The 24,291-nt window shown below is 42.0% G+C and overlaps 1 protein-coding gene across 1 annotated transcript in view; it reads right to left on the bottom strand.

Annotated features, from left to right (window-relative positions):
- PRPF38B (pre-mRNA processing factor 38B) overlaps positions 1-24,291 on the bottom strand; it is a 31,360-nt gene that overhangs the window by 2,777 nt on the left and 4,292 nt on the right. The window contains exons 2-5 of the mRNA XM_077452708.1: positions 22,206-22,274; positions 13,372-13,523; positions 8,056-8,116; positions 1,222-1,445 (exon numbers count right to left, since the gene is read on the bottom strand). Of these exons, the coding sequence (XP_077308834.1) occupies positions 1,222-1,445; positions 8,056-8,116; positions 13,372-13,523; positions 22,206-22,274 (506 nt within the window). The remainder of the gene's footprint in view (positions 1-1,221; positions 1,446-8,055; positions 8,117-13,371; positions 13,524-22,205; positions 22,275-24,291) is intronic.

The following is a 24,291-nucleotide window of genomic DNA, read 5'->3' as shown; positions in this document are numbered from 1 at the left end:
GTGGCACTAACAGGGGGCACGTGGCACTGGGCGAGGATGGCACTTTTTTTTAAACTTACGGCCGCTGCAGCCGTTCATCTCTCCCTTCTCACATGCTGTCTGTGTGAGGAGGCAGAGCAGCGCTGAGAGATCTCATATGTTTACATATGAGATCATCTCTCATTGGACAGGCCGATCGCGCTGTAAACGGCCGCTGTGATTGGCCGTTTACAGCGATCTGTGACTGGCTGTGTCTGAGGGACACGGCCAGCACAGAACTTCCGATGCGCACCTGCGGCGGCGCACATTAGGAAAGTAAACAGGACATCCAGAGATGCCCTCCCGGCAGTTAGCGTCCGCGCTGTAGCCGTCTGTCGGGTACAGCTCGGGCGGGAAGTGGTTAAAAAAAAAAAAAAAAAAAAAAAAAAAAAAAAAAAAAAATGAATTGTGGCTGGACTCACACTATCTTTCTATGCAGCTCACCGCAGGGGAGCGGCTGTCTCCGCTTCTCAGAGACTCGCCGAGAGGCTGAGATGGCCATCAGTCCAGGCACCTGGCAGATGCCAGACTCCCAGAGTTGGGATGACGCAGTGCATGGGCTGATCTGTGTGATGTCAGCAGAGAGTGGACTTCAGACTACTCTCTGCTGAAAACGGGTCACAAGAGTGCAAAATGAATTGGACTCCTGTGACCTGTAGGAGAAGCCCAGCCAAACAAGCTCAGGCTGGACTTCTACTTTAAAGTCTGAAAACTGCCATCTGCATTTTCCCTATTTTAGGAGGAATAGGGCAATAGGGCATGGCTTTATCTCCTGCTGGGTATTAAGAACACTTATAAGACCCCAGCAAAGATCAGCCAGTGAAGCGAGTTCTCCATATATACACATTTCAATGGAAAAACCAAGAGAGGTCAAAGGATGTAGAACGTCTCACAAATCGAAGACAGATGTGTTTTGCATTTTCTAGCAGAGTCTACTCAGGAATATATTAAGAACTCTCCCAATCATGTGACACAAAGCAAGGGGAAACCAGACGCTTGTCTGAAGAGCTGAGCTTGGCTTATCACAACCTTGCCAAAAGTGCAGATAAAAAGGTCCGTCTTTCTAGGGTCCAGACAGATGAGCTGAGAACGTTGCTGTAATTCATCCAAAATGAAAATCAAGTTTTCAATGAATTTCAAAATCTGAAATGCACTTTCACGTTTCAGTCTTGCAAAGGTGAATAGAGTGAAAAAAGTAAAAACCTGGATCGCCGTCTTTCAACATGACGGTCTGCTTCCTCAGTCACCTCGGCACTATCTTTCTTAACCTTCCTTGGTTTGGCTTTCATTTGCTGGTCTATGTGTTTCTGCACAGGAACAGGAATTCTTGGGAACAAGGTAGAAAACCATTCGAGTTTTGTCAAAAAGGAACGTAGCATCTCTCCTATGGTCATGACACAACCTCCACCAGCCTTCACATCTAAATCCTGCAAAAATAAAATAGAAAAACATTTGAAATAAAACCATACAGCCATAAAAAAAAAAAAAAAAAAAAAAAAGTTTTTAAAAGGAAGTCACATACATATTAATTTAACCACTTCAGCTCCGGACCAATAAACACCTTAAGGACCAGAGGTCTTTTTGCAATTTCGCACTGCGCTGCTTTAACTGGTAACTGCGCGGTCATGCAATATTGCACCCAAACGAAATTTGCGTCCTTTTCTTCCCACAAATAGAGCTTTCTTTTGATGGTATTTGAGTGCCTCTGCGATTTTTTTTTTTGCGATATAAATGGAAAAAGAGCGAAAATTTTGAAAAAAAAAGATATTTTCTTCTTTTTGTTATAAGAAAAATCGAATAAACTAAATTTTAGTCATACATTGAGGGCAAAATTTATTCAGCCACATGTCTTTAGTAAAAAAAATGTCAATAAGCGTATATTTTTTGGTTTGCGCAAAAGTTATAGCGTCTACAAACTAGAGTACATTTTCTGGAATTTACACAGCTTTTAATTTATGACTGCCGATCTCATTTCTTGAGGTGCTAAAATGGCAGGGCAGTACAAATCCCGCCCAAATGACCCCATTTTGGAAAGTAGACACCCCAAGGAAATTGCTGATGGGTATGTTGAGCCCATTGAATATTTATTTTTTTTGTCCTAAGGGATTGAATAATGACAAAAAAAAATTTTTTTTTTACAAAAAGTTGTCACTAAATGATATATTGCTCACACATGCTATGGGCATATGTGAAATGACACCCCAAAATACATTCTGCTGCTTCTCCCGAGTATGGGGATACCACATGTGTGGGACTTTTTGGGAGTCTGCTCGCGCACGGCACCCCGAAAACCAATCACCACCTTCAGGATTTCTAAGGGTGCAAATTTTTGATTTAACTCCTCACTACCTATCACAGTTTCGAAGGCCATAAAATGCCAAAATAGCACAAAACCCCCCCAAATGACCCTATTTTGGAAAGTAGACACCCCAAGCTATTTACTGAGAGGCATGTTGAGTCCATGGAATATTTTATATTTTGCCAAAAGTTGCGGGAATATTACAAACTTTTTTTTTTTTTGCACAAAGTTGTCACTAAATGATATATTGCTCACACATGCTATGGGCATTAGTCAAATTACACCCCAAAATAAATTCTGCTGCTTCTCCCGAGTACGGGGATACCACATGTGGGGGACTTTTTGGGAGCCTAGCCACGTACGGGACCCCGAAAACCAAGCACTGCCTTCCGGATTTAAATATAAAATGCTACCAAAAAACCTGTTAGCGATGGCAGGGATCAGGCCTGACTCTGCTATCGCTGCAGTTATGTGTTTAGTGTTTTGTAAGTGACAGTGATCGATCGATACTGCACTTGGGTGGGCTGGGCAGAGGGGCAAAACGCAGGTGCTAGCAGGTATCTGGGCTGATCCCGCTAACAATGCGTTTTTTTGGAACCCTAAACTGCTGGGGACGCTAGTATAGATCAGATCAGATCAGATATTGATCTGTTCAGATTCTATAGCACTACGGGAGGTGTATGCTTTGCGTGTGGGTGTTAGCGGTACTGGCACTAACCTAGCGCTGCCTGGGGCGACGCAGACCCTGACCCTAAAACCTAATTGATATCACCCGCCGGGTGATCAGGGGGTTAAACCTTTATTGGGTAATAAATGGTGGGTGCCCTGATGCTATAAAAAACAAACTAACCAGAGTCACCCGTAACACTTATACGGTGATCAGTGGTGAAAGGGTTAACTAGAGGCAATCAGGGGGTTCAAATTTTTATTAGGTAGTATATGGGGGTCCCTGGCGCTATATAAAAACCTGACGGGGAACCTAAATAACTAACTGGCTAACCAGCGTCACCAGTGACACTTATACTGTGATCGCTGGTGAAAGGGGGTGAAAGGGTTAACTAGCAGCAATCAGGGGGTTAAAACCATTATTGGGTAGTATATCGGGGTACCTAGCGCTATAAAAACCTGGCGGTGAACCTAAAAAAATAACTAGCTACCTAGCGACACTGATGCAGCGATCAGAAAAATTATCGCTTAGTGACACTGGCAAAAGGGGGTGAAAGGGTTAACTAGCGGCAATCAGGGGGTTAAAACCATTATTGGGTAGTATATCGGGGTACCTAGCGATATAAAAACCTGGCGGTGAACCTAAAAAAATAACTAGCTACCTAGCGACACATTCAGCGATCAGAAAAATGATCGCTTAGTGACACTGGCAAAAGGGGGTGAAAGGGTTAACTCTAGGGGCAATCAGGGGGTTAAATCTTTATTGGGGGGTGATAGGGGGCTACCCTGGACCTAACACTAACTGTCCTGACAGTTTTTACTGTCACAACTGACACTGAATGCATTGATCAGTAAAGAAATGATCAATGCAATCAGTGACACTGTGACTGGGGGGGGAGGGGGGGCGATCGGGGGGCGATCGGGGGGGGGGGGGTTTGTGTGCCTGTGTGTACCTACATGTCAGTGTAGTGTTGGTGCACACTTACTATTAGTCTTCTCCTCGTAGTCCGGTCAAAAAGACCGCCCCGAGGAGAATGACATCACTTCATCCCCACTGTGTATTGTTTACACAGGAAGAGGAAGCTTCTCATTGGCCAGGAGCGATCCAGAGGGGGTGGCCGAAAACCAACGGCCATCCCCTCATCACGGAGCGCTCCCGGAGGGAAACGGACCGTCGTATCCAGCGGGAGGGGGTCCGATCGGACCCCCCACCCGCTGGAAGGCATTCACGTACATCTACGTGATTGTGCCTGCCTGTGCCATTGTGCTGACGTACATTGGCAATACGGCGGTCCTGAAGTGGTTAATATTTACTGATGCCAGTGCTACACAGCCATATCTGAATTGAAACAGTAAACATGCTGTAATCAGATGAGGACACACTACCATCTGGCAAAACATGAAGCTGCAAACCTTGGCTTCTTAAACATTTTCTATACTAGCAAAACACACCAAGACAAAAGTTTGAGGCTTTAGGGATGTCAAAGCAAATTCTGCCGTTACAATAAAAGGCACACAAGAACAAAGTCTTATTGCTCGTAAAAGGCTACGTCACAAACAACGCACAATACTTTTACTGCAGTACTTTAGTGAGTGCACAGAATTACAGTCATGGACTTGCCAAATCATTTTCACACATAACCGTAAAGCACATTACCCATGTAGATTTCAAAATGCACATAAAATCACCCTGTTACAGGTTTAAAAAACAGCAAAAAGGCATACCTGTATAAGTAGAGAAACATTACTTACCTTTGCAGTGGCCAAGGCCTGGAAATGTGGCCATGGAGCTATACCATGTCCCCTAAAAGTATTCAACATTCTTGGATGTGTGAATACGTGCTATCTATTAAAACAGACATTAAACCCATTTGACTGGTCAAACATGACTGTTTTAAGACACGTGTCCACCAAACTGGCAAGTATAGAGCCTCTTTTACAGGCATGTCTTTTTGCTGTGCTGACCCTGTAGTAACAATGACATTTTAATTCACCAAATACCTCTTCATTCAGAGCAGAGAATGGATTAAGAAAAGACCTTCTGCACTTGAGCAGTGGATCTCTCCCTTCACATTGGCTCATCACAGCACATGGCAACATGATGAAAGAACACCCTTTGTGCGTCTCCCCCATTCATTTAAAGCAGTACAAAACCCAACTAGAAAACATGTGGCAGAAATGGTCAGATAACAGTCTTCGGATACATTCATGCTTACAATAATACAGTGATCAACGTCAGTTTCCACTGTTCCCAAGGTCACGTATAGTGCAATATCTTTAGCTTCAAGAAATAACTATACAACTGAAGAGAAACCCTTTGAGTAGTCTCGCTGATAGAAGTTTGACTAACGCCGCGTACACACGATCAGAATTCTCGTCGGAAAAAGCTCCCATGGTTTTCCCGACGGAATTCGGCTCAAGCAGTCTTGCCTACACATGGTCAAATCAAATTCCGATCGTTTATAACGCGGTGACGTACAACACGTACGACAAGACTAGAAAAAGGAAGTTCAATAGCCAGTAGCCAATAGCATCTGTCTCGTAGTTGAATCTGAGCATGCGTGATTTTTGGCGTGTCGGAATTGCATACACACGATCAGAATTACCGATAGAAAGTTTTTCCGTCAGGAAAATTGAGAACATGCTATCAATTTTTGGCTGGTGGAAATTCGGACAGCTAAATTCCGATGAAAAGCTGTCATCGGTCTTTTTCTGGCCGTAATTTCGATCGTGTGTACGCGGCATAAGGGGAAGTATAGGGCTACATCGATAGATATTAACCATGGCATAAACCTGACCTCGCCCTATCGAGGAGAAAGGAGGGGCAAATACACCTCCTCTGCTGGGATACTCGCTTTTAGTGTGAGTCACGCCAGCATTCTAGAAAAGAAAAGCAAACAGAGATAAAGACAATGGAAAGAAGGAAAAAAACACTGTAAGAAGTCAAAAAGGTTTTGGCCACTCTTACAGGGGTTGTAGACCCTTGAGGTTTTTTTACCTTAATGCATTCTATGCATTAAGGTGAAAAACATTTTGGAGTGCAGCAGCCCCCCCAGAGCCCCCCCTTTTACTTACCTGAACCCGATCTTTCCAGCAACGAGAACTACCAGAGAAGCTTCAGCCACTGTCTCAGGTCCTCATAGGATAGATTGACAAAGGCAGCCACCGACTCCCGCTGCTCTCAATCAAATCCAGTGTCATGGGAGCCGGGGGGGGGAGGGATCAGGGCCGAGTTCTGCTGTCAACAGACACAGCAGCAGTACTCAGGAGCATGGCCGCATGAGTGCCCTGATGGAATGCGGTCTCCGAAGGGGCACTCTATGTGGGGAGGAGCGCTGCTGGGGGACCCCAGAAGAGGATCAGGGCCAAGCTGCGTAAAAACCTTGCACAGAGGGAAGTATACCATGTTATATATATATATAAAAAAATACTAAAAAGTCTGTCAAGTAAAATTGCAGACAAATTTTCATGCATGATTCATGTCAACTTTCCAGGATCTTGCAATTGATATTCTGGCTGCTGTAAAAAGAAATGAACCATCTCATGTGTCCCGTTTTCCCCTCCAACGGTTTTCCCAGTAGGGCCCATTAAGTTTACATGGGTAAGGGAATATAAAAAAAATAAAAAAAAGGTACATGTGTATCCAGAACTGATTGACTTTCGGACAACTCCACCACATGTGCAATACCATTCCCTGGTGACAAGGCTGAATGTTTCTCATTCATTTTATGCATTTAGAAAATAAATGAAACACACAACATTCAGTGTGCAGCTCCCCCCTCAGCACAGCCCAATACTTACCTGGGCCCCATTTTGAGCAGCGGCTCTCCCAGGTCTCTCCCTCCTCATTAGCCAAGATGCAGCAGCAGAAGTCATTAGCTCATGCTGGTGTCAATCACAGTGAGCGTGGAGGGAGCAGGGGGGGCAGAGCTGCACTCAGTTTAAAGGCACAGAGAGAAGGGCTCGAGAGAGAGCATGCACAAGTGCCCTCATAGCAAACGGCTTGCTGTAGGGGGGGGGGGGTTGTAGGCATGTATTAAAAATACAGGGGGTGGGGCCACACACACACGATGATATTCTCTTGTTTATCATGTTGTCATGTGGCTGTACCATGCACCTGATTGGGGAGTGCTTTAAACATGGATTTTTAATTTTTTTTCCCCCATATGTAAAATAAAACGAATGTGAATATATATATATATATATGGTTTGCTGCTTCCTAAGAGTTTCAGCATTTCTAAAAGTTCCATATCTTGACTTTTCTTTATGGTCTATAATGTAACAAAATCTAATCTACATTGTGAAGTTTTCCCGGCTTCACAAATGAAACAAAAACTGTTAAGCGATATCTAGCGATCTTCGCTGCTCTGCAATGACAAATTATATATTTTTTTTATCACAAGTATCAGTGTTTAAATATGCATTATTGAGCCTCACACACCCACTTCCTGTATCAACTGATACCCACCAAAAGGTTTAAGACCTGAAAAACAAAAACAAGCACATTTAGGAGCCAGTGGGTGGGGTGGGAGATATTTTCTATCTATTGTGAGCCCTGCACACATTTAAAAAGGCAAAAACCTTAGGGTAAAACCTCTTGCCAGTACAATTGAGGCAGCAGAAAGATCTAGAGAAGAGAGATTAGCTCAACTTTCATATAAAATATACTTTTGGGCATGGACTTTTTTGCTGTCTGGAACACAGTGGTAAAATCATGTTATAGTTTAACTTAAGGAGGAGAAAAAAAAAAAAAAAAAAAAAAGGATAGTGCATTACAAGATCCACATTTACTGTAAAAGTATGATCACACAACACCTTTTGAACACGCCACTATTATAGTTTTTAATCAGTGGTGGAGCAGCATAAAGCAGTGTGTACGTTACCCTTTCAATGTGACAACACCACACAAGGGCCCACATTCAGCCCGTCTGTTTTACAATCCCCCCCCCCCCCAAAAAAAAAAAAAAAAAAAAAAACAGAACACTATTATATCACATTGTATAGTGTAGAAAAGTACATGTGGGTTACTATGAAGCAGAACAATGAAAAGTGAATTACCCTTGCTGACATACCTCTTCGTCATCAAGAAAATCTTCATACCAATCCCATAAATCTGTAGGAGGTTGTGTGTATCTGTAATGGACAAAAGAAAACATGTAAAAGGAACATAATGTGGTGAATTGCAGCGAAGAAAAATCAGGTATCTTGCCAGACATGGGCCGTGTAAATCCCAGAACACAATGGACAGAAAAACAGTTCCTTTGGAAATGAAAACAATCCTTATACGCATGTAATCTGCATAATTTACCCCCCCCCCCACCCCCCCAAGGAACTCAGCTTTATGAGAAGGGTAAAGCTGGCCATGCATGCATTATGCAATTTTATTTTATCAATTTCCTTTAGATTTAACCTCAACTATGTGGTGCAAGGGTCTGCATACAAATTGAATACAAAATTGCATACAAATTGAAAGTGTTTCGGTTTGACCCCTTATTATATGGTTTTGGTAAATCAAATGGAAAATTGTATGTATAGCCAGCTTTAGAACACGAGCACCAGAGCTTGCTTCAAAACAATCAGCTTTGGCAGCTCCCACATTTCCATGCTAGCAGGTAACCCGTAAAGCATTTTAACATAAGACTGGCAGTGTTCTTTTAGAGTTGCAACTGCCTCTGCCGAGGGAAGTCTCTATACAAAGCGAAATAAATGAAACACAAGGTTCAGTTTAAGGGCTCATGCCCACAGAGCTTAAGTAAAGGCGTTGAGCTTTTTTTTTCCCCAGCCTGTAAAAGCACCTCTATGTAAGCCTGTGTGTCCGCACACGTACACACACAAAAAATAAATAAAACACCTAAAAAAGTTAAGTTCTTTAGAGGAGGTTAAAAGCACAAAAAAATAGCTATAGTGCCTTAGAGCTGCACAATTAATCGTTAAATTCTGATCTCGATTCAACCCCTCTGAATCTCTATTGCAGTTTGCCAATTCTTTCATATGACAAGTTGAGACTTCTCTGCACACTCAGCTTTTAAAAGAAAACATCAGGGCAGTCTGCCAAGTTTAACATGAAACATTGTAACTAACTCTTCTTTCTTAGATCAAAGGGATAAACGTGTGGGGAAAAAAAAATATATATAATCCATGGAGACTGCCAAGTTTTTAAACAATGTGTAAATACAGGAAGTTTAACCACTTAAAAGTCTAAATCTTTTTCCTGACACTTGTTTAAGTTAAAATCAATATTTTTAGCTAAAAAAATTACTTGGAACCCCCAAACATAATACATATTTTAGCAGAGACCCTAGGGAATAAAATGTCAATTGCTGCAATATTTTATGTCACGCTGTATTTGCTCATTTGCAATTTTTGGGGAAAAAAATACACTTCAATTAACCACCCCAATACCAGGCACTTAAACACCTTCCTGCCCAGACCAATTTTGAGCTTTCTGTGCTGTCGCACTTTGAATGACAATTGCGCAGTCATGCTACACTGTACCCAAATGAAAATGTTATAGTTTTTTCCCCCACAAATAGAGCTTTCTTTTCTTGGTATTTGACCACCTCTACGGTTTTTCTTTTTTGCTAAATAAAAAAAGACTTTGGTTTCAAAACTTTGTAAATAAGTACGTTTTCTCCTTCACCGATGGGCGGCATTGTATTGTACTGATGGATGCCAGTGCCAAACAATAATGCATGCCAATCAGTGATGCCCATTGTGGGCACTGACTGGCATCCACTGTGGGCACTGACTGGCATCCCTGGTGGTCAAGGGTGGCGTACCTGATGCTGGGCATCCTCGGGGGGGGGGGGGGGGGGGGGGCTGATAATCGATCAGAACAGACCCCCCGTCAGAGGAGCAGCCGATCTGCTCTCCTCTACTCGCGTTTGACAGACGTGAGTGAAGAAAAGGCTCTTCCTATTTACACTGATCAGCCGTGATTGGACACGGCTGATCACATGGTAAAGAATCTCAGTCGGAGACTCTTTACAGAGATCGTAGTTGCGGGGTGTCGCAGCGGCTCAAAATCCTAAGGACGGTCTATGACGTCCAGTCAGGATTTTGAAACCACTTTGCTGCCGTCATTTGACAATGGGCGGGAGGCAAGAGGTTAATAAAATAAAAAATAAAAAACACTCCAGTAAAGTTAGTCCAATTTTTTTGTTTTACTGTGAAAGGTGTTATCTTTTCAGAAAAAAAAAAAAAAATAATAAAAAAAAAAAAAGTGATTCTCATTTTAGCCAGAGTCGTGCGGCTCTAGCGTGCCTAAATGCTACACACAAAAACAAAAAATCCAAAACATGTGGGTAAATGTATGTCGACACCCATAATAAAATGATTATTCTGGGCAGTAGAATGCACATACGCTCAAATGCTATACTCGCATAAATGCGTACGCAATATGGAACTTTTTTTTTTACGCTACTTTATGCTATTTTACTACCAGCAGTTCTGGCTTTTATAGAGGTGCCTTTTCAGATGCTATGTGCAGGACTCCTAAAAGTTTTAAAGGGCAATAGAAAGGAAGGAATGGTTCTTAGAGCCATTTTACATCTATGTGTTGTGTATTAAATGCAAATTTACATGCATTAAAGATGTAGCAAGCAAGACTTAATGCACCCCACCTAAAATACATATTTTAACAGAGCCTAAAGGTCCCCTCTGCCCCTTGCCCCTCCCCCCAGGCTTTAAATAGTTCACAAAAGTTTTAAAAACGAAAGCTAATTTTTAGTCTAATGCCCCAAACACAAGATCAGATTTTCTGCCAACAAATGTTGGATGTGAGCTTGTTGGCTGAAAGTCCAACCGTGTGTATGCTCGTGTGTATGCGAACAGTTGCTGTTGGACTTTCCGCAAGCAAATGTTTGATAGCAGGTTCTCAAATTTTCCAACAAAGCTTGGTTGTCTGAATTTCTGATCGTGTGTACACAAGTCTGACGCACAAAAGTTCACGCATGCTTGGAATCAATGGATATTGAACGTCCCTTTTTTCGGCTTGTTGTACACCTTGTAAGTCACCATGTTCCCAATTGTTGACCAACATTTGTGACCATGTATATGCAAGACAAGTTTGAGCCAACACCCTTCGAACAAAAATCCACGGTTTTGTTGGTGGAAAGTCTGATCGTGTGTACGGGGCATTAGAGTGGTGTGGGTTTAGAACCTGGTGCTGGTGGTGTGTGGTGATTCCACCAATTTAGGTGGTTTATTTTCCAGATAGCTTTACAATGAATGACGAAGAGAGTATGGCATAACACAATGTATTTCTTGCCCAGCAAAACTGAGTATAACTAGCATCCTCCCATGCCATGGGAAGGTAGCTGGATAGGGATGCTCCTGCAGCAAAGTACCTGTTTTCAGGTGAGAGGAGCCTCATCTCAGATGCTGCCCTCAAAGATGACTTGAGAATTTTTTTTTTTTTTCCAATAAAACTATCACATTTAGGCCTCTTTCACACATGCGGACAGTGTGTCCATATTTCATCCATCCTTTTGCAGATGAAATACAGACATGCATGCATTCCTATGGGATAGCGGGTGTCTGCGGATAGACATCCGCAGACACCCGCTATCGCCCAATTCTGCAGACTGATGAAAATCCTATTTTTTTATCTGTCTGCAGAGCGGATCGGATGAACACGGACAGACGATCCATGCTCATCCGATCCCCCATAGAGGAGAGCGGAGAGCTGACAGGGCGGTCCCTGTACAGTGTACAGAGACCGCCCTGTCCGCCGCCGGCTCAGCGGGGACAACGGAGCAATCCCCGCTGAGCAAGCGGATCCTCACGGGGCAGATCATTACTGATCCGTCCCGTGTGAAAGGGGCCTTAGGAGCTCAAAAGATCATTCTACATCAGGGATACAAAAAAAAAACAAAAAACATTAAAGTATATGTACTGTACAGGACGCCAAGGTTGGGTCCTGGACGGGTGCTATATAGCACCAGTATTTGGGTTGTGGTCTCTTTAAGAGAGTCATGGTAGTGTTCATGGGGTCACCCAGAATGGGCGAGGAATTCCAGGAGTAGAGTCAATCAGGAGAGGACTGACTTGCAGCCCTCTCTATCTTAATAGAGAGCTACTTGGGACCTGGAATTTGGGAGGCTTTTTTTTTTTTTTTTTTAAGTCAGCAGCTACAAATACTGCAGCTGCTGACTTATAAAATAATGACACTTACCCACCCAGAACGCCCGCAATGTCGGCACCCGAAGCCGATCTCTCGATCGTCTCTCGGGTGCTGCCGCCGCCATCTTGGGTATGGGCATCAGGAAGTGGAGCCTTTCGGCTTAATTTCCCGGTTCCCTACTGCGCATGCGCGAGTCGCTGCGCAATAAGGATGGTCCCTGCTGTCTCTGGGATCCGTGCGTTTCCCAGCAGGCAGCGGGGGACCTTCGGAAAGGGGCGTACCTTCTGCAGAATCTACGCCGGAAGTGGGTGCAGATACCTGTACTGTACAGGTACCTGCACCCCCCTCCCCCCTGAAAGGTGCCAATTGTGAGCCGGATGGGGGGGAGGGTTCCAATGAGCGGAAGCTCCACTTTAGGGTGGACCTCCGCTTTTTAGGCACTTGGTCTTGGAGCTATTATCACCAAACTTTCCAGTACATATAATCAAGTAATAACTATACCGGGTGTTAAGATAATCTTAGCACAGTAGTCCAATATCAGAAGTTATTAAAATCTGATATAGATCATATTAAAAAGGTAAGAACAATTATACAGTAGAAATTATATTAAACATGCAATTTGTGTATTGTCAAAATGTTAACTATACTGTCAATATATTACAGTAGTGAGAATATTTATACTACTACATTAGGATTATCTCAATGTATCTAGGGACTCTCTGCAAAACACATTTCTGAATTCTACAAACTGTGTCTGGTGCTTTTCTCAGCATTTATCCAGTTTTATTGCCATGCCCCCACGAGGTAAATTCACTCTTCGTATTTGCATTAGTGACCTGTCACAAGGACTGAAATTGAGTTTTTACAAGAATAGGATGATCTAGGAAAACTGTCAATTGGGACATTGTTTTGGTGGCAGGTAAGGATCCTTCCTCATTATGGAGAGATTTTCTCTCACTTCCTGTTGTGTCTACGGAGCAAGGAGTGAATGGAAATCTCCCTTAGGCTTGGTTCACACCTATGCATTTTTAGCTTTTTGCAGATTTACACTACAGAACGTGTTCAATAGGAAACCATGTTAAAATGGACTGCAGTGCAAATCTGCAAAAAATAAAAATAAAATAAAAAAATGCATAGGTGTATATCATGCCTAAAGGAATCAAATGGATTACTTAATAAATTTTTTTAGATGTGTAGCAATATCCAACACCGATATAAAATCAGCCCTGCCGTCAATAGCTAGGGAGGTATGGAAACTACTTACCTTATATACATGAAACCAAGTGCTCTGATGTATGGAGAGTCTGTATGCGTGATGAGACCCATTACTTGTTTTCTTGTTAACTTCAATGTGAACAGCTTATACAGCAGACAGAAGGCAGTTGATACAATACCTCCAGTTCCAACCCCACGCACCTATGAGGGGAACAGGTAAAGGAAAAACAGATTTAACAATAAAATGCACAAACTGATCTTCCCTCCAAAGTCCCCCCCAGCATGAGAAAATTCCAACATTATTCTGTTAAAATAGCTAGTGCCTCTAAAATTCATCATTTATGCAAAAGGGTCTAACTTTTTACTGTGGCTAACACTGCCTTCTTTTAAAGCAGTATTAAACCCAAAAGCAAACATTGTACTGCAGCGTTCAAATTCTTAGATGAGATGATTGTTTACTTTTCAGATTAATATTTTCATCTGGTAATCCAGCAAGTTCTTTTTTTTTTCCTCTTGCCTCCGATGTTGCACCTCACTAATACAGGTGGTGTGTTACAGGCCAGATCACCAGATGAAAACGGGGAGAAAAGCCAAATGAACAGAAAAGTGATGCAGCCACATCTAATGGTTGGTCTTGGGCTGAATACCACTGCAGAGTACTTCGGGGTACTTTTACAGGTGATCGGAAAATGGGGAACAACATTGATAACTGAAATGAGAAAGCAGCTGCAGTTTTCCAGTGCCCAGGCTGATCCTTCAGTGAGAAGGAATCCTTCACATTGCTAAGATAGCTCAAAATCACATGCAAAGGAAAATAAAAAACAGCATTTTTACTTGTACACAATATAAGTCAGCAGAGCTTCCCCCAGAGCAGATACACTTGAAGTGCACAGTATATTTGCCTTCAATCAACCTCAATGTGTATAAAAGGCATACATGCCAACAGGATTCTAAGCTCCTCACTCTGTGGTCTCCAAGTGCAATAAAAGCTAGAAATTCTATTTTTTCATTGAATAAAAAAAAAAGGAGTACTAAGATAACCAACTGTGTCCATCCTTGCAGTTTGAGATCAAAGGACAAAAAAATGAATCTGAATACATTTGATTCGGCACATTAACCAGCTAGCTCAACGAGATTGTATAGGATCTTTTCCACTTTGAAACTAAAGCTTACTTTTAGTGCTAGTTCACGCCAGACGCAGTTCCATGCACGTTTTTTGTGCACAAATTTCATGCACAGAGTTTTCCATGTATTCCAATGACTCTAGTTCATACCATGCAGTCAGTTTCTGCAGATGTGAGAGTATATAAATCTCCACTGTTATTTAAAGAGGAAGTAAACCCTGATGTGTTTACTTCCTCTTTGATTCCCTGCAAAGGTAAAGCATAATGGACTACTATGCATCGCATAGTAGTCCATTATGTGTCGCTTACCTTGACGCCACTCCCGCGCATGTGCACGGGAGCCGACACTCGCGGCATATCGCCGCGATCTGCGGCTTACCCAGTGTGCCTGCATGCGCCCTTGACAGAGGTGGCTGTCTTCAGGTAAATATCTCCTAAACCGTATAGGTTTAGGAGATATTTCTTGGACCTACAGGTAAGCCTTAATCTAGGCTTACCTGTAGGTTAAAGTGGTTTGTAAGGGTTTACAACTACTTTAACTGTCATCATTATACTATTCCCATTTATAGTATTTGCTGCTCTTCCCCCCCCCATTATTCCATGCTCATGTGTATACACACGTATATACTATGTCTCTGGATTCTTTTCATAAAAGACAATCCAATACACATATATACAGATCTAAATCTATATATGCAACGTGTGTGTGTGGTGTGTAATATATATATATATACATACATTTTTTATTTTATATATATATATATATATATATATATATATATATATATATATATATATATATATATATATATATATATATATATATATATATATATACACACACACACATACATACTCTTGTATTCATTGCTTTGAATATTCTGGTCATTCTTGCATATGTATATTTTATAGTTTCTCCTTTAAAGTGGATGTAAACCCACTCTCATCAATTATAAAGTACTACCATAATGCTGAACTATAAGGATATACATGCCTCCTGCATGTATACTTACCTTTCAAAGGTCTCCCCTTTCTCCATTTGGCACCCTAAAAAACTCGGGTTACAGTGGGCGGGACTATTATCTGGCATGCCAGCAGAATCCCCACCCACCTCTACACTCCCCTTGGCCAGAGCACACACAGGAGTGGCAGACCATGCTCACTGCCCCATCACTTCTGCACACATGGATGTCCAGTGACAGTTGCGGATGATCGGTGCAGCAGGGACAGCTGTGAGCACCGATCTCCCTGCATGGCTTTTCATCATCTGCTTCTCCTTTCCTTCCCGTGGCTTTCACCTGAAAAGCCATGCAGGGAGATTGGTGCTCACAGCTGTCCCCGCCGCACCAATCATCCCCGACTGTCCTCCGTGTCTTATTCCTCCTCCAGCGCCAATATTCTCCTCCACCCCCCCCCTTCTTCTCTGGTCCCCCCTCCATGTCCTCCTCATCGACTTGCTGTGTCTTCCTTTTCCTTCTGCTGGCTGTTCACTGCAGCTTACATTTCCTCTCACCCTGATCTGTGGATCACATCCCATGATGAAAAACATCCAGTCAAAACAAAGTAAAGGCAGCCAATCCTGGGAGAGCGAGGGGAATGTGAATTGTGAACTTTTTACACAGGCTGTACCCGTCTCAGGCTAGTGCACGATATATGTAAATCACCTGTCACAGCAAGGGGGACTGGGCTCAAATGATAGGAAATCTTATTCTCTACATTTTTTTTTTTGGTTTACATCCACTTTAAGGCTTGACATTTTACAGTTACAGCTACAGCTTTTAGCATGATGCGCTGTGTTATAAATATATATTTTATCTTTTATATTTATTTTTACTCTATTATCACTTTATTTTTTTATTATTTTTTGTTGATTTGTAATTCTATTTACACTCAGCATATTTATCAGTTCATACCCATTAGCCAACACTTTCCTTTCCCTCTCTACTCTATTTATACATTGTGTAGTTCCTTGTCCCAGCCACTCCCATCAGCTTGACAAAGGAGCGCGGCTGACGTGCCATCTCAGCCCGAACACTCAAGAAACCGGTCAAAAGCCAGTGACATAATCCTCCGCCTGTGTTCCAAACCTCACTCTGCTTCCAGTTTACCATGGCTGGTGCCTCCTCTATGTGCAGTCTCCTGGATACAGCAGACCCAGCGTCCCACCCGGCAGGAGGATCTGACTTATCTGATGACTCCCATATGGCGGATTGATTTTATTCAAGGCTCACCTTATACTTCCAAAATGTGAGGTGCCGGTATTTACATGTGTGACACCCAGAGGCGATCTCTTCTCTTGTAATCAAAGAAAGCAGCACGCTTTGCCACAAGTTGGCTGAAATGATTGAAAATGCATCCCCATCCCCCTCTATGCCAGTCTTGCAGACATACAGGAACATCTTCCAGTCTCACATTTGCCTTGCTTGCAAATGCAGTGGACTACCTGCAACATACTTTCAGGGGCAGGATTTCAAGTCATCTAGGTCACTGTTAACATCCCATCCTCAAGGTGCCACCCATTGCCAATGGGTGACGGGGCACACATTATACCTTTCAGAGTATGTCTTACTATGGCTGCTTGGTAGTTTGACAACTGACTCCCTTTACCAACACTGTAAAAGGGCAGAGGCATGGATAGTTCTGGCGAAACAGACAATGCCATGCAGAATGTTTTGTATCTTGCATTGTCCACATTTTTTGCAGATGAGTGGCCATATACGTGGCACACACATTTGCAAAGTAGTTCAAAGGTAGACTGGCCCAGGTTAAAACTGCTACCCAGATTTGTAAATGCAGTTGGGTATTCCCCTCTCCCACAAGCAACAGAAAATGTGTTAGTCTTTGCCATAAATGGCGCTTGTAGAGTCACAACCTTAGAAGGTATGGATCCCAATAAGTGCCAAACACACACTGGTGCCAAGAGCTGATGACACATGAACCAAGTCAATGATCCTTGTTTTGTTGCCAATACCTGTAAAAAAAAAAAATTACAAAACTACATGGTAAATATGGCTGAAGACAAAGAGGAGCTGCAGCCTCCCGACATGAAAAAAATAAAAGCCAGCAGCTACAAATACTGCAGTTACTGACTTAATATTAGGACACTTCCTTGTCCAGGGTTCCCACGATGTTGGCACCCCAGACAATTTTCAGATCAGTTGTCGGGTGCTGCCATTCCTGGTAAGGGGAAACTGGCAGTGAAGCCTTTCAGCTTCACAGGCGGTTCCCTACTGCACATGCACAAAGTGCTTTCTAGTTGGCTCGGTGGAAGCAGGTGGTGGCCGAACTTTCAAGGGATGACGCCTTTTGAGTGGAACTCCGCTTTAAATCGATCACTGCCACATCAGTATCAGGAGTCTTAATGACTACAGTTTGATGCTTCTGTGCAGCATGTTTAACATGAAAACACCCTGGTGTCACATTCCTCATGACATACCCTCCATTACATTTAGAAAATACACAAATTTGTGATGAACCTGCTAAATGGCAAACAGACAAAGACACAAGATTTAGGTGTCTGCCTACGGCCTTTAAAATGTGAGATACACAATGGAGTTGATTTTGTTGTATGTATACAACGACAATAAAGTATATTTACTAAAGGCAAATCCACTCTGCACTATAAGTGCAGTCACTGTAGTTCTTAGGGGAAGATCTAAAATGAAGGGAAGCTCTGCCAATTTAATCATACACTCATGTACAAGCAAAAATGCTGTTTTTCTTCTTGCATGTTCTCCTTGGATCTACAGCAACTGCACTTCCAAGTACACTTGTAGTGCAAAGTGGATTTGCACTTAGTAAATAAACAAACAATGTCTTGGCAAATAGAGAAGTTCAAACCATCAGGAATATCAACATAATAGGCCAGTGTTGGTTCCTCAGTTGCACCAGCAATCCAACAAAACAGAATGTACAGCTCAAGCGGCAAAGCAGATTTTGCTTCACTCACATTTAAATCTGATGTGGGTTGCCATGGGTATGTCATAACAGGAGACACATAGAAGCATCTTTAATAACAATGCTACACTATAAAGCGTCATTGTGTTGTCTTATCTGTAGTATTGATAGAGGCCATTTAATTTGGTCTTTGCAGACCAGCTGTTGTACTTGGCATGTTTTTGCAAACACTTTGGCTAATTATCTCAACAAGGATCACCGACTTTGCTAATGTGTCAGCTCTTGGCACCGGCATGTGTTTGGCACTTATTGGGATCCATTCCTTCTCACGTCGTGACTCTACAAGCACCTTTTATGACAAAGGCATTCCTGCTGCAAGCGAGAAAGAGGTATACTTGACTACATTTACAAAACTGGGTAGCAGTTTTAACCTGGGGCCAGGCTACCTTTGAGATAACCTTTGCAAATGTTTATACAGTCAATGGCAACCATAAGGAAAAGCGCTATTAGATGCAGATGAACAAGCAAAAAACAATAAGAACCAAGTATCAATTTATTGTTGCCACAAGATTATTTTTTGATAAAAAAATTATATATATATATATATATATATATATATATATATATATATATATATATATATATATATATATATATATATATATATATATATATTTAATTCTCCTTTGCGTAGATGGTAGATAATCAGCTTGCTCACCACTATAATGGTACCTTATGGCGGTGGCCAATGGACCTGCTTGTTGATAGATTTGCTGCAGTGATGGAATCCTTATGCATCCCCTATGAAATCCACACAAAACGGGGAAGGGGAGAGGAAAAAACCCAACTTTAGTGTGGACCAGGAGACGATGTAGAGCCTCGACCAAGTGTTCACCCATATAGCTGCTTATTGGGCACAAGTAGGACATAAAGAATTACTCCCATTGTTACAAATGTCCCAGTTTTCTCATGCCAGAATTTTTTTGCAGTTTTCTTGCAAAATCTGCAAAAAATGTGAATGATGCAAGATACAAAGCATTCTGCATGGCATAGTCCACTTTGCCAGAACTATCCACCACTGTCAAGTGATGCCCTTTACCAACACTGAAAAAGAGCAAACTACCAAGCAGCAATAATAAGACATTCTCTGAAAAGGAATGTGTACCCCGTCACCCATTGGGAATGGATGGCACTTCAAGGATGAGAAGTTAAAGTGGATGTAAACCCGATTCATGAAATTTGAGCTCATCTCTAGCGTTTTCTTATCTCTCTCCAAAGCACCGAGTCCCGTATCTGTTGTCAGGCTGCTTTTATATCCTGTGTCGAAGAACTGTCAGAAGTTATCAGGCTGATGTTTGTGTCATGGGAGGCTGCTATAAATAGATTAACAGACAACTTGCCATCTCCCTGCAGAGCTCTGCACATTACTTTCTTCCTTTTCCAATGTGGAGTGGGGTTGTGTGCCTTTCCTCCAATCAGCTATCTTGGCTGTATGCCAATAATCCACTCCCAATGCTCAACAGGAAGAGAAAATGTAACAAGATGTGCACTTTCTAAAGTATATATAAAGCTGAAGACAGCAGATATGCAAGTAAGACTTAAGTAGGGAGATTTGTTTAATCTCTGTATCATCTGAGGCTATTCACTTCACTGAGTACATGTGAGGGTTTACATCCACTTTAACAGTGAACTGGATGACTAGAAATCCTGCCCCTGAAAGTGTGTTGCAGGTAGGCCACTGTAGTTGCAAGCAAAGCAAATGCGAGACTGGAAGATGTTCCTGTACATGTCTGGAAGACTGTTGTACCGATTTATGTTGATGCAAAAATTGTGCAAACGTTTCCCCAAGAAAAAGAGGAAAGAGCTACATTGGACCTAAGCTCTGATTACAGTGACTGGGAGGAGACTGATGAGAGGAGATACTTTTACCAAGGCTGGTGCACTCAGATCTCTGGTGCAACTGTGCATAGTAGCCAGCTTCTAACCTCAGCTTGTTCAAGTAAGCTTTAGCAATAAAACATGCAAGCAGATTGGTTTCTATGCAGAAGTGAGCATGATTTTGCACTCTCTAGCTTCAGCAAATAAACTCCACTGTTTCATATTTTAGAGTGATTTCTGAGCTGTAATGAATCTATTGTAGAATTGTACATTTTTTGCATTGAGGGGTGTGGGGTTATTTTGAGCAATTTCAGCCAACTTGTGGCAAAGTGTGCTGCTTTTTAAAATGTCTTTGATTAGACAGTGCCTACTGAAAATTCTGATGAATACAACAACATCTCAGTTTTGATAAATTTCAATGAGTTGGTTTAATTTTGCTTGGTGCCAATCTGAAGTTGAAGCATATTTGCCACAGCTTTGCCATATTTCATGGTCTACATTCACTTGAGTATAGTAATGCACCAATACCTGTCTCAAATGTTACGCACATGTGTAAATACCAATTTAAGAGATATTTCTATTAAATTTTAGCAACACAAAAGTAAAAATTACAAGCAAAACCAGCACCATAAGATTTGTTTTTGTTTTTTGGTTCACAATTACATACATTTATGGATTGTGACAAAAAAAAAAAAAAAAAAAATACACTGCAGGATATTTTGTGGAGAACTTTTAACATAAAGTCCATAGGGGGCTTATAAAGTAGTGCCCAAGTGTGGGAATAAAAATACATTTCCAGACACTGTTTCCTAGTGCACCTTATTATGGCCTATCTGGGTTGAATGCCTGCCCAGTGTAATAATGCAGATCAGCAATCCCACATTATGTATCACTGAGGACTTCCTACCCCCAAAAGACAATTAGAAGATGGCCTTGCATGTCAAAGCCATATGTGACCAGCTTGAAGATTTCAGAGAAGTAAAATACACACAGGGTGAGAGCGGTAACACTAAGCCTTCTCCAAAAAATACTGAATAGCCCAATCTTGCAAAAAGTTGCTGCGTTGTTTTAACTGACAATTGCACAGGTGTGAACTGGACTCAAAACAAAATTGAAAATCAAGCTCTCTTTTGGTGGTATTTGATCACCTCTGTGGTTTTAAATTTTTTGCACTATACACCAAAAGACATTTTTGAAAAAATATATATTTTGTGCTATAAACACACATACACAATATATATATAAAAATAGAATTTCTTTATCAATTTATGCTAATTTGTATTCTACTATATTTTTTTGGGGTAAAAAAGAGGGCCAATGAGAGCTGCAGAGCTGGAGGCGTGCCTCTGTGTGTGTAAAAATCCAGGAAGTGAACAGGCAGCAGCCTGTGGTTGAAGGGAAGATTCAGAATAGCAAAAATGGTTTTATTACAAATTATGTGAGCAGACTGCAGTTTCTCTTTAACACTGTGCAGAAATAACTGAGCTTTGAGATTACTGAGGTCCCTGAAGATTCTAGGAAAGGAAAATTCACTGGAAGCCAGGGTGTAAGACTGTAAGGCAAGCATATTCTACACATTTCTAATTTTCTTTATCTATACTTTTGTTTTTAACCAGGTAGGGTATCTATAGGATAAGCAGGCCTTCCATATTGAAGTAAAGTTAGCATTTATTTAAATTCAAGGAAAACTTTAAAGATTATTTTGCAGAGACCCATTTCTCCCACCGTTGTATAGTAGTCACCACATATACAAACCAAAAATGGTACCTAATAAAATACTTCAGCGTGAGCTATAAATTGCTTGCTTCACATACATTCTACACTTTACAGTAGTTAAAAAGTTGAAGGTTTTTTACCTTCATGCATTCTCTGCATTAAAAGGCAAAAAAACCTGGAGAAAAGACACCACAGAAAACTTCTGTAAATTAACTTAAATTTGTGGAGGCAATTAAGTCAAAATGAGGAGGCACGTACTTGTACTTACCCCTCCGCACATCCCTGTCTGCCCAGCAGTTTTTCGACTGCCCTTCTCCCATGGTTCAACATGCGTTACCTAACAGAGGAAATACTTGATGTTACAACATTTGCAATTAACACATGCATTGTCTGTTTTAAATAACTGGAACATAGGTTGGCATAATATAAAAGAAAAAAAGGGATGCATCTAAAAAACACAAAGTCCGTTTTGTATACATAAAGCAATCTATACACTTCCTAATGTGCTGCATATAGAACAGAATTTCATACAGAGGGGGGCAAATCCCAGTGCACTGATAGCTATTCAGAGCCTATGCTGGTTACTGTATCAGTACAGGCAGCACCCAAGTTACAAACAGAGGGAGACAACAGAAAATGAGAGGAAATCTACCCCTAGGAGGGGAAATTCACAAGAGTTATGGGAGAAACGTGTCTCCACTGAAGCTTTATTACCAATCCTTGTTTCTACAACAACCCAAAAACGTTAAAATCTAATGGTTACAGGGACAGAAAGTGAGGTGAAATCTTCTGAACAGGGATACAGACAGCAAAACAAATGTTACAGGGGTTTTAACCCTTCCCTATGCTATCCAAAAACAAATTTTTTGGTCTAGGAGCACTTAGCCCTTGTACACCCGGTCGGGGAATCCGTCGGAATGTGTCCTATTGGACCGTGTCGTCGGATAATCAGACTGTGTGTGATATGCATCGGACTGATTCCGTCGGACCCAATTTTCCAACATGTTGGAAATATTTCCTGACCAACTGGGCCGGTCGGACATACTCCGATCATGTGTAGAGAATTTTGATCGGACCAAGTGGCACGCATGCTCAGATCAAATTCCTGCATCAAAGCTATTGGCTACTAGCCTGAGTGTAGTCCCATCGTAACGAAATTACGTCATCACGTTCGGAAAGATCGGATTTTTCGCCAACTTGGCCCGACCGTGTGTATGCAACAGTTTCGGACAAAATGCGACGAATTTGGTTGGCAAAATCACCAACCATGTGTACAGGGGCTTAAATGTTCCAACTTGCATACAAATTCAACATAAAAAGAACAAACCTACAGAACTTGTTTGTAACCCGGGCACTGCCTCTATAGTGTCTCGTATCCTTGACTCCTTTTTGGGAAGTCAAGCGCTCATGGAAAGCCCCCTCAAAACTGAACATGTACCGGAAGCTCTGGGTTCAAGAGGGGTTCAACTTCCCAATAGACACAAAAACAGAATGGTTTCATTTTACGGAACTAAAGGAAATTCTGACACTATTATAAAGAAATGCAATTTTTGCTGCCCGTGTTGCTGATGAAGATTTTCATTAGTGGTCAAAAAGTCAAAAGGTGCAAGATAAAAATTTTTGCAAAAAGGGCTTTATATAATGACTTAAAGTGATAAAGGATTTTTTTTAATTAACAAACATCATAATTGCCTCCACTGTGCAGCTCGTTTTGCACAGAGTGCCCCCGAACATCCATTTCTGGGGTACCCTGGGGGCTCTTGTGGCTCCTCCTCCCATTAAATAACCCCCTTGAAGAGCTCTCCCGAGAGGGTCACCTTGCAGGCACGCTCCTGAGTCCAGAATTCGGCGTTCATATCGGCCAAATGCAGGACTCGGGCCCGCCCCCCGGCACCGGATTTGATTGACAGCAGCAGGTGCCAATGGATGTGCTGCTACCAATCTATCCAATCAAGAGGCGGGAACCAGTGGAGAGAGGGTTTAGAGTCAATGGTCGGCTTTCTTGTTAAGGCAGACAGAGTGGCTAACTAGCCACTGCATTGATTTTACAAGCAGTGGGGAGGGGACGCATTCAACATTTTTTATTTTCCATAGTTCACTCCAAAAATCAAACATTAAGGGCACTTTTACACTGGCAGCATCCAGACGTCGGCGGTAAACCGCTGCTTAAGCCACACCAATGGCTGAAAAAGGGTTAAAGGCGCCGCTGCCCATTGATTTCAATGGGCAGGGGCACTTTAGCAGAAGTGTGCGCACCGCTCTTAAAGCACCTCAAAGATATTGCTTGCAGGACTTTAGCGTCCTGCCAGTGCACAGCTCCAGTGTGAAAGCACTCAGGCTTTCACACTGGAGTA

Source organism: Lithobates pipiens, unplaced genomic scaffold (assembly GCF_037356315.1).
Source record: "Lithobates pipiens isolate NorthernLeopardFrog02 unplaced genomic scaffold, aLitPip1_a1.2 Scaffold_23, whole genome shotgun sequence".
NCBI classification, from domain to species: Eukaryota; Metazoa; Chordata; class Amphibia; order Anura; family Ranidae; genus Lithobates; species Lithobates pipiens.
Note: the sequence above shows the minus strand (reverse complement) of the source record. Positions and strands in the feature narration are given on the sequence as shown.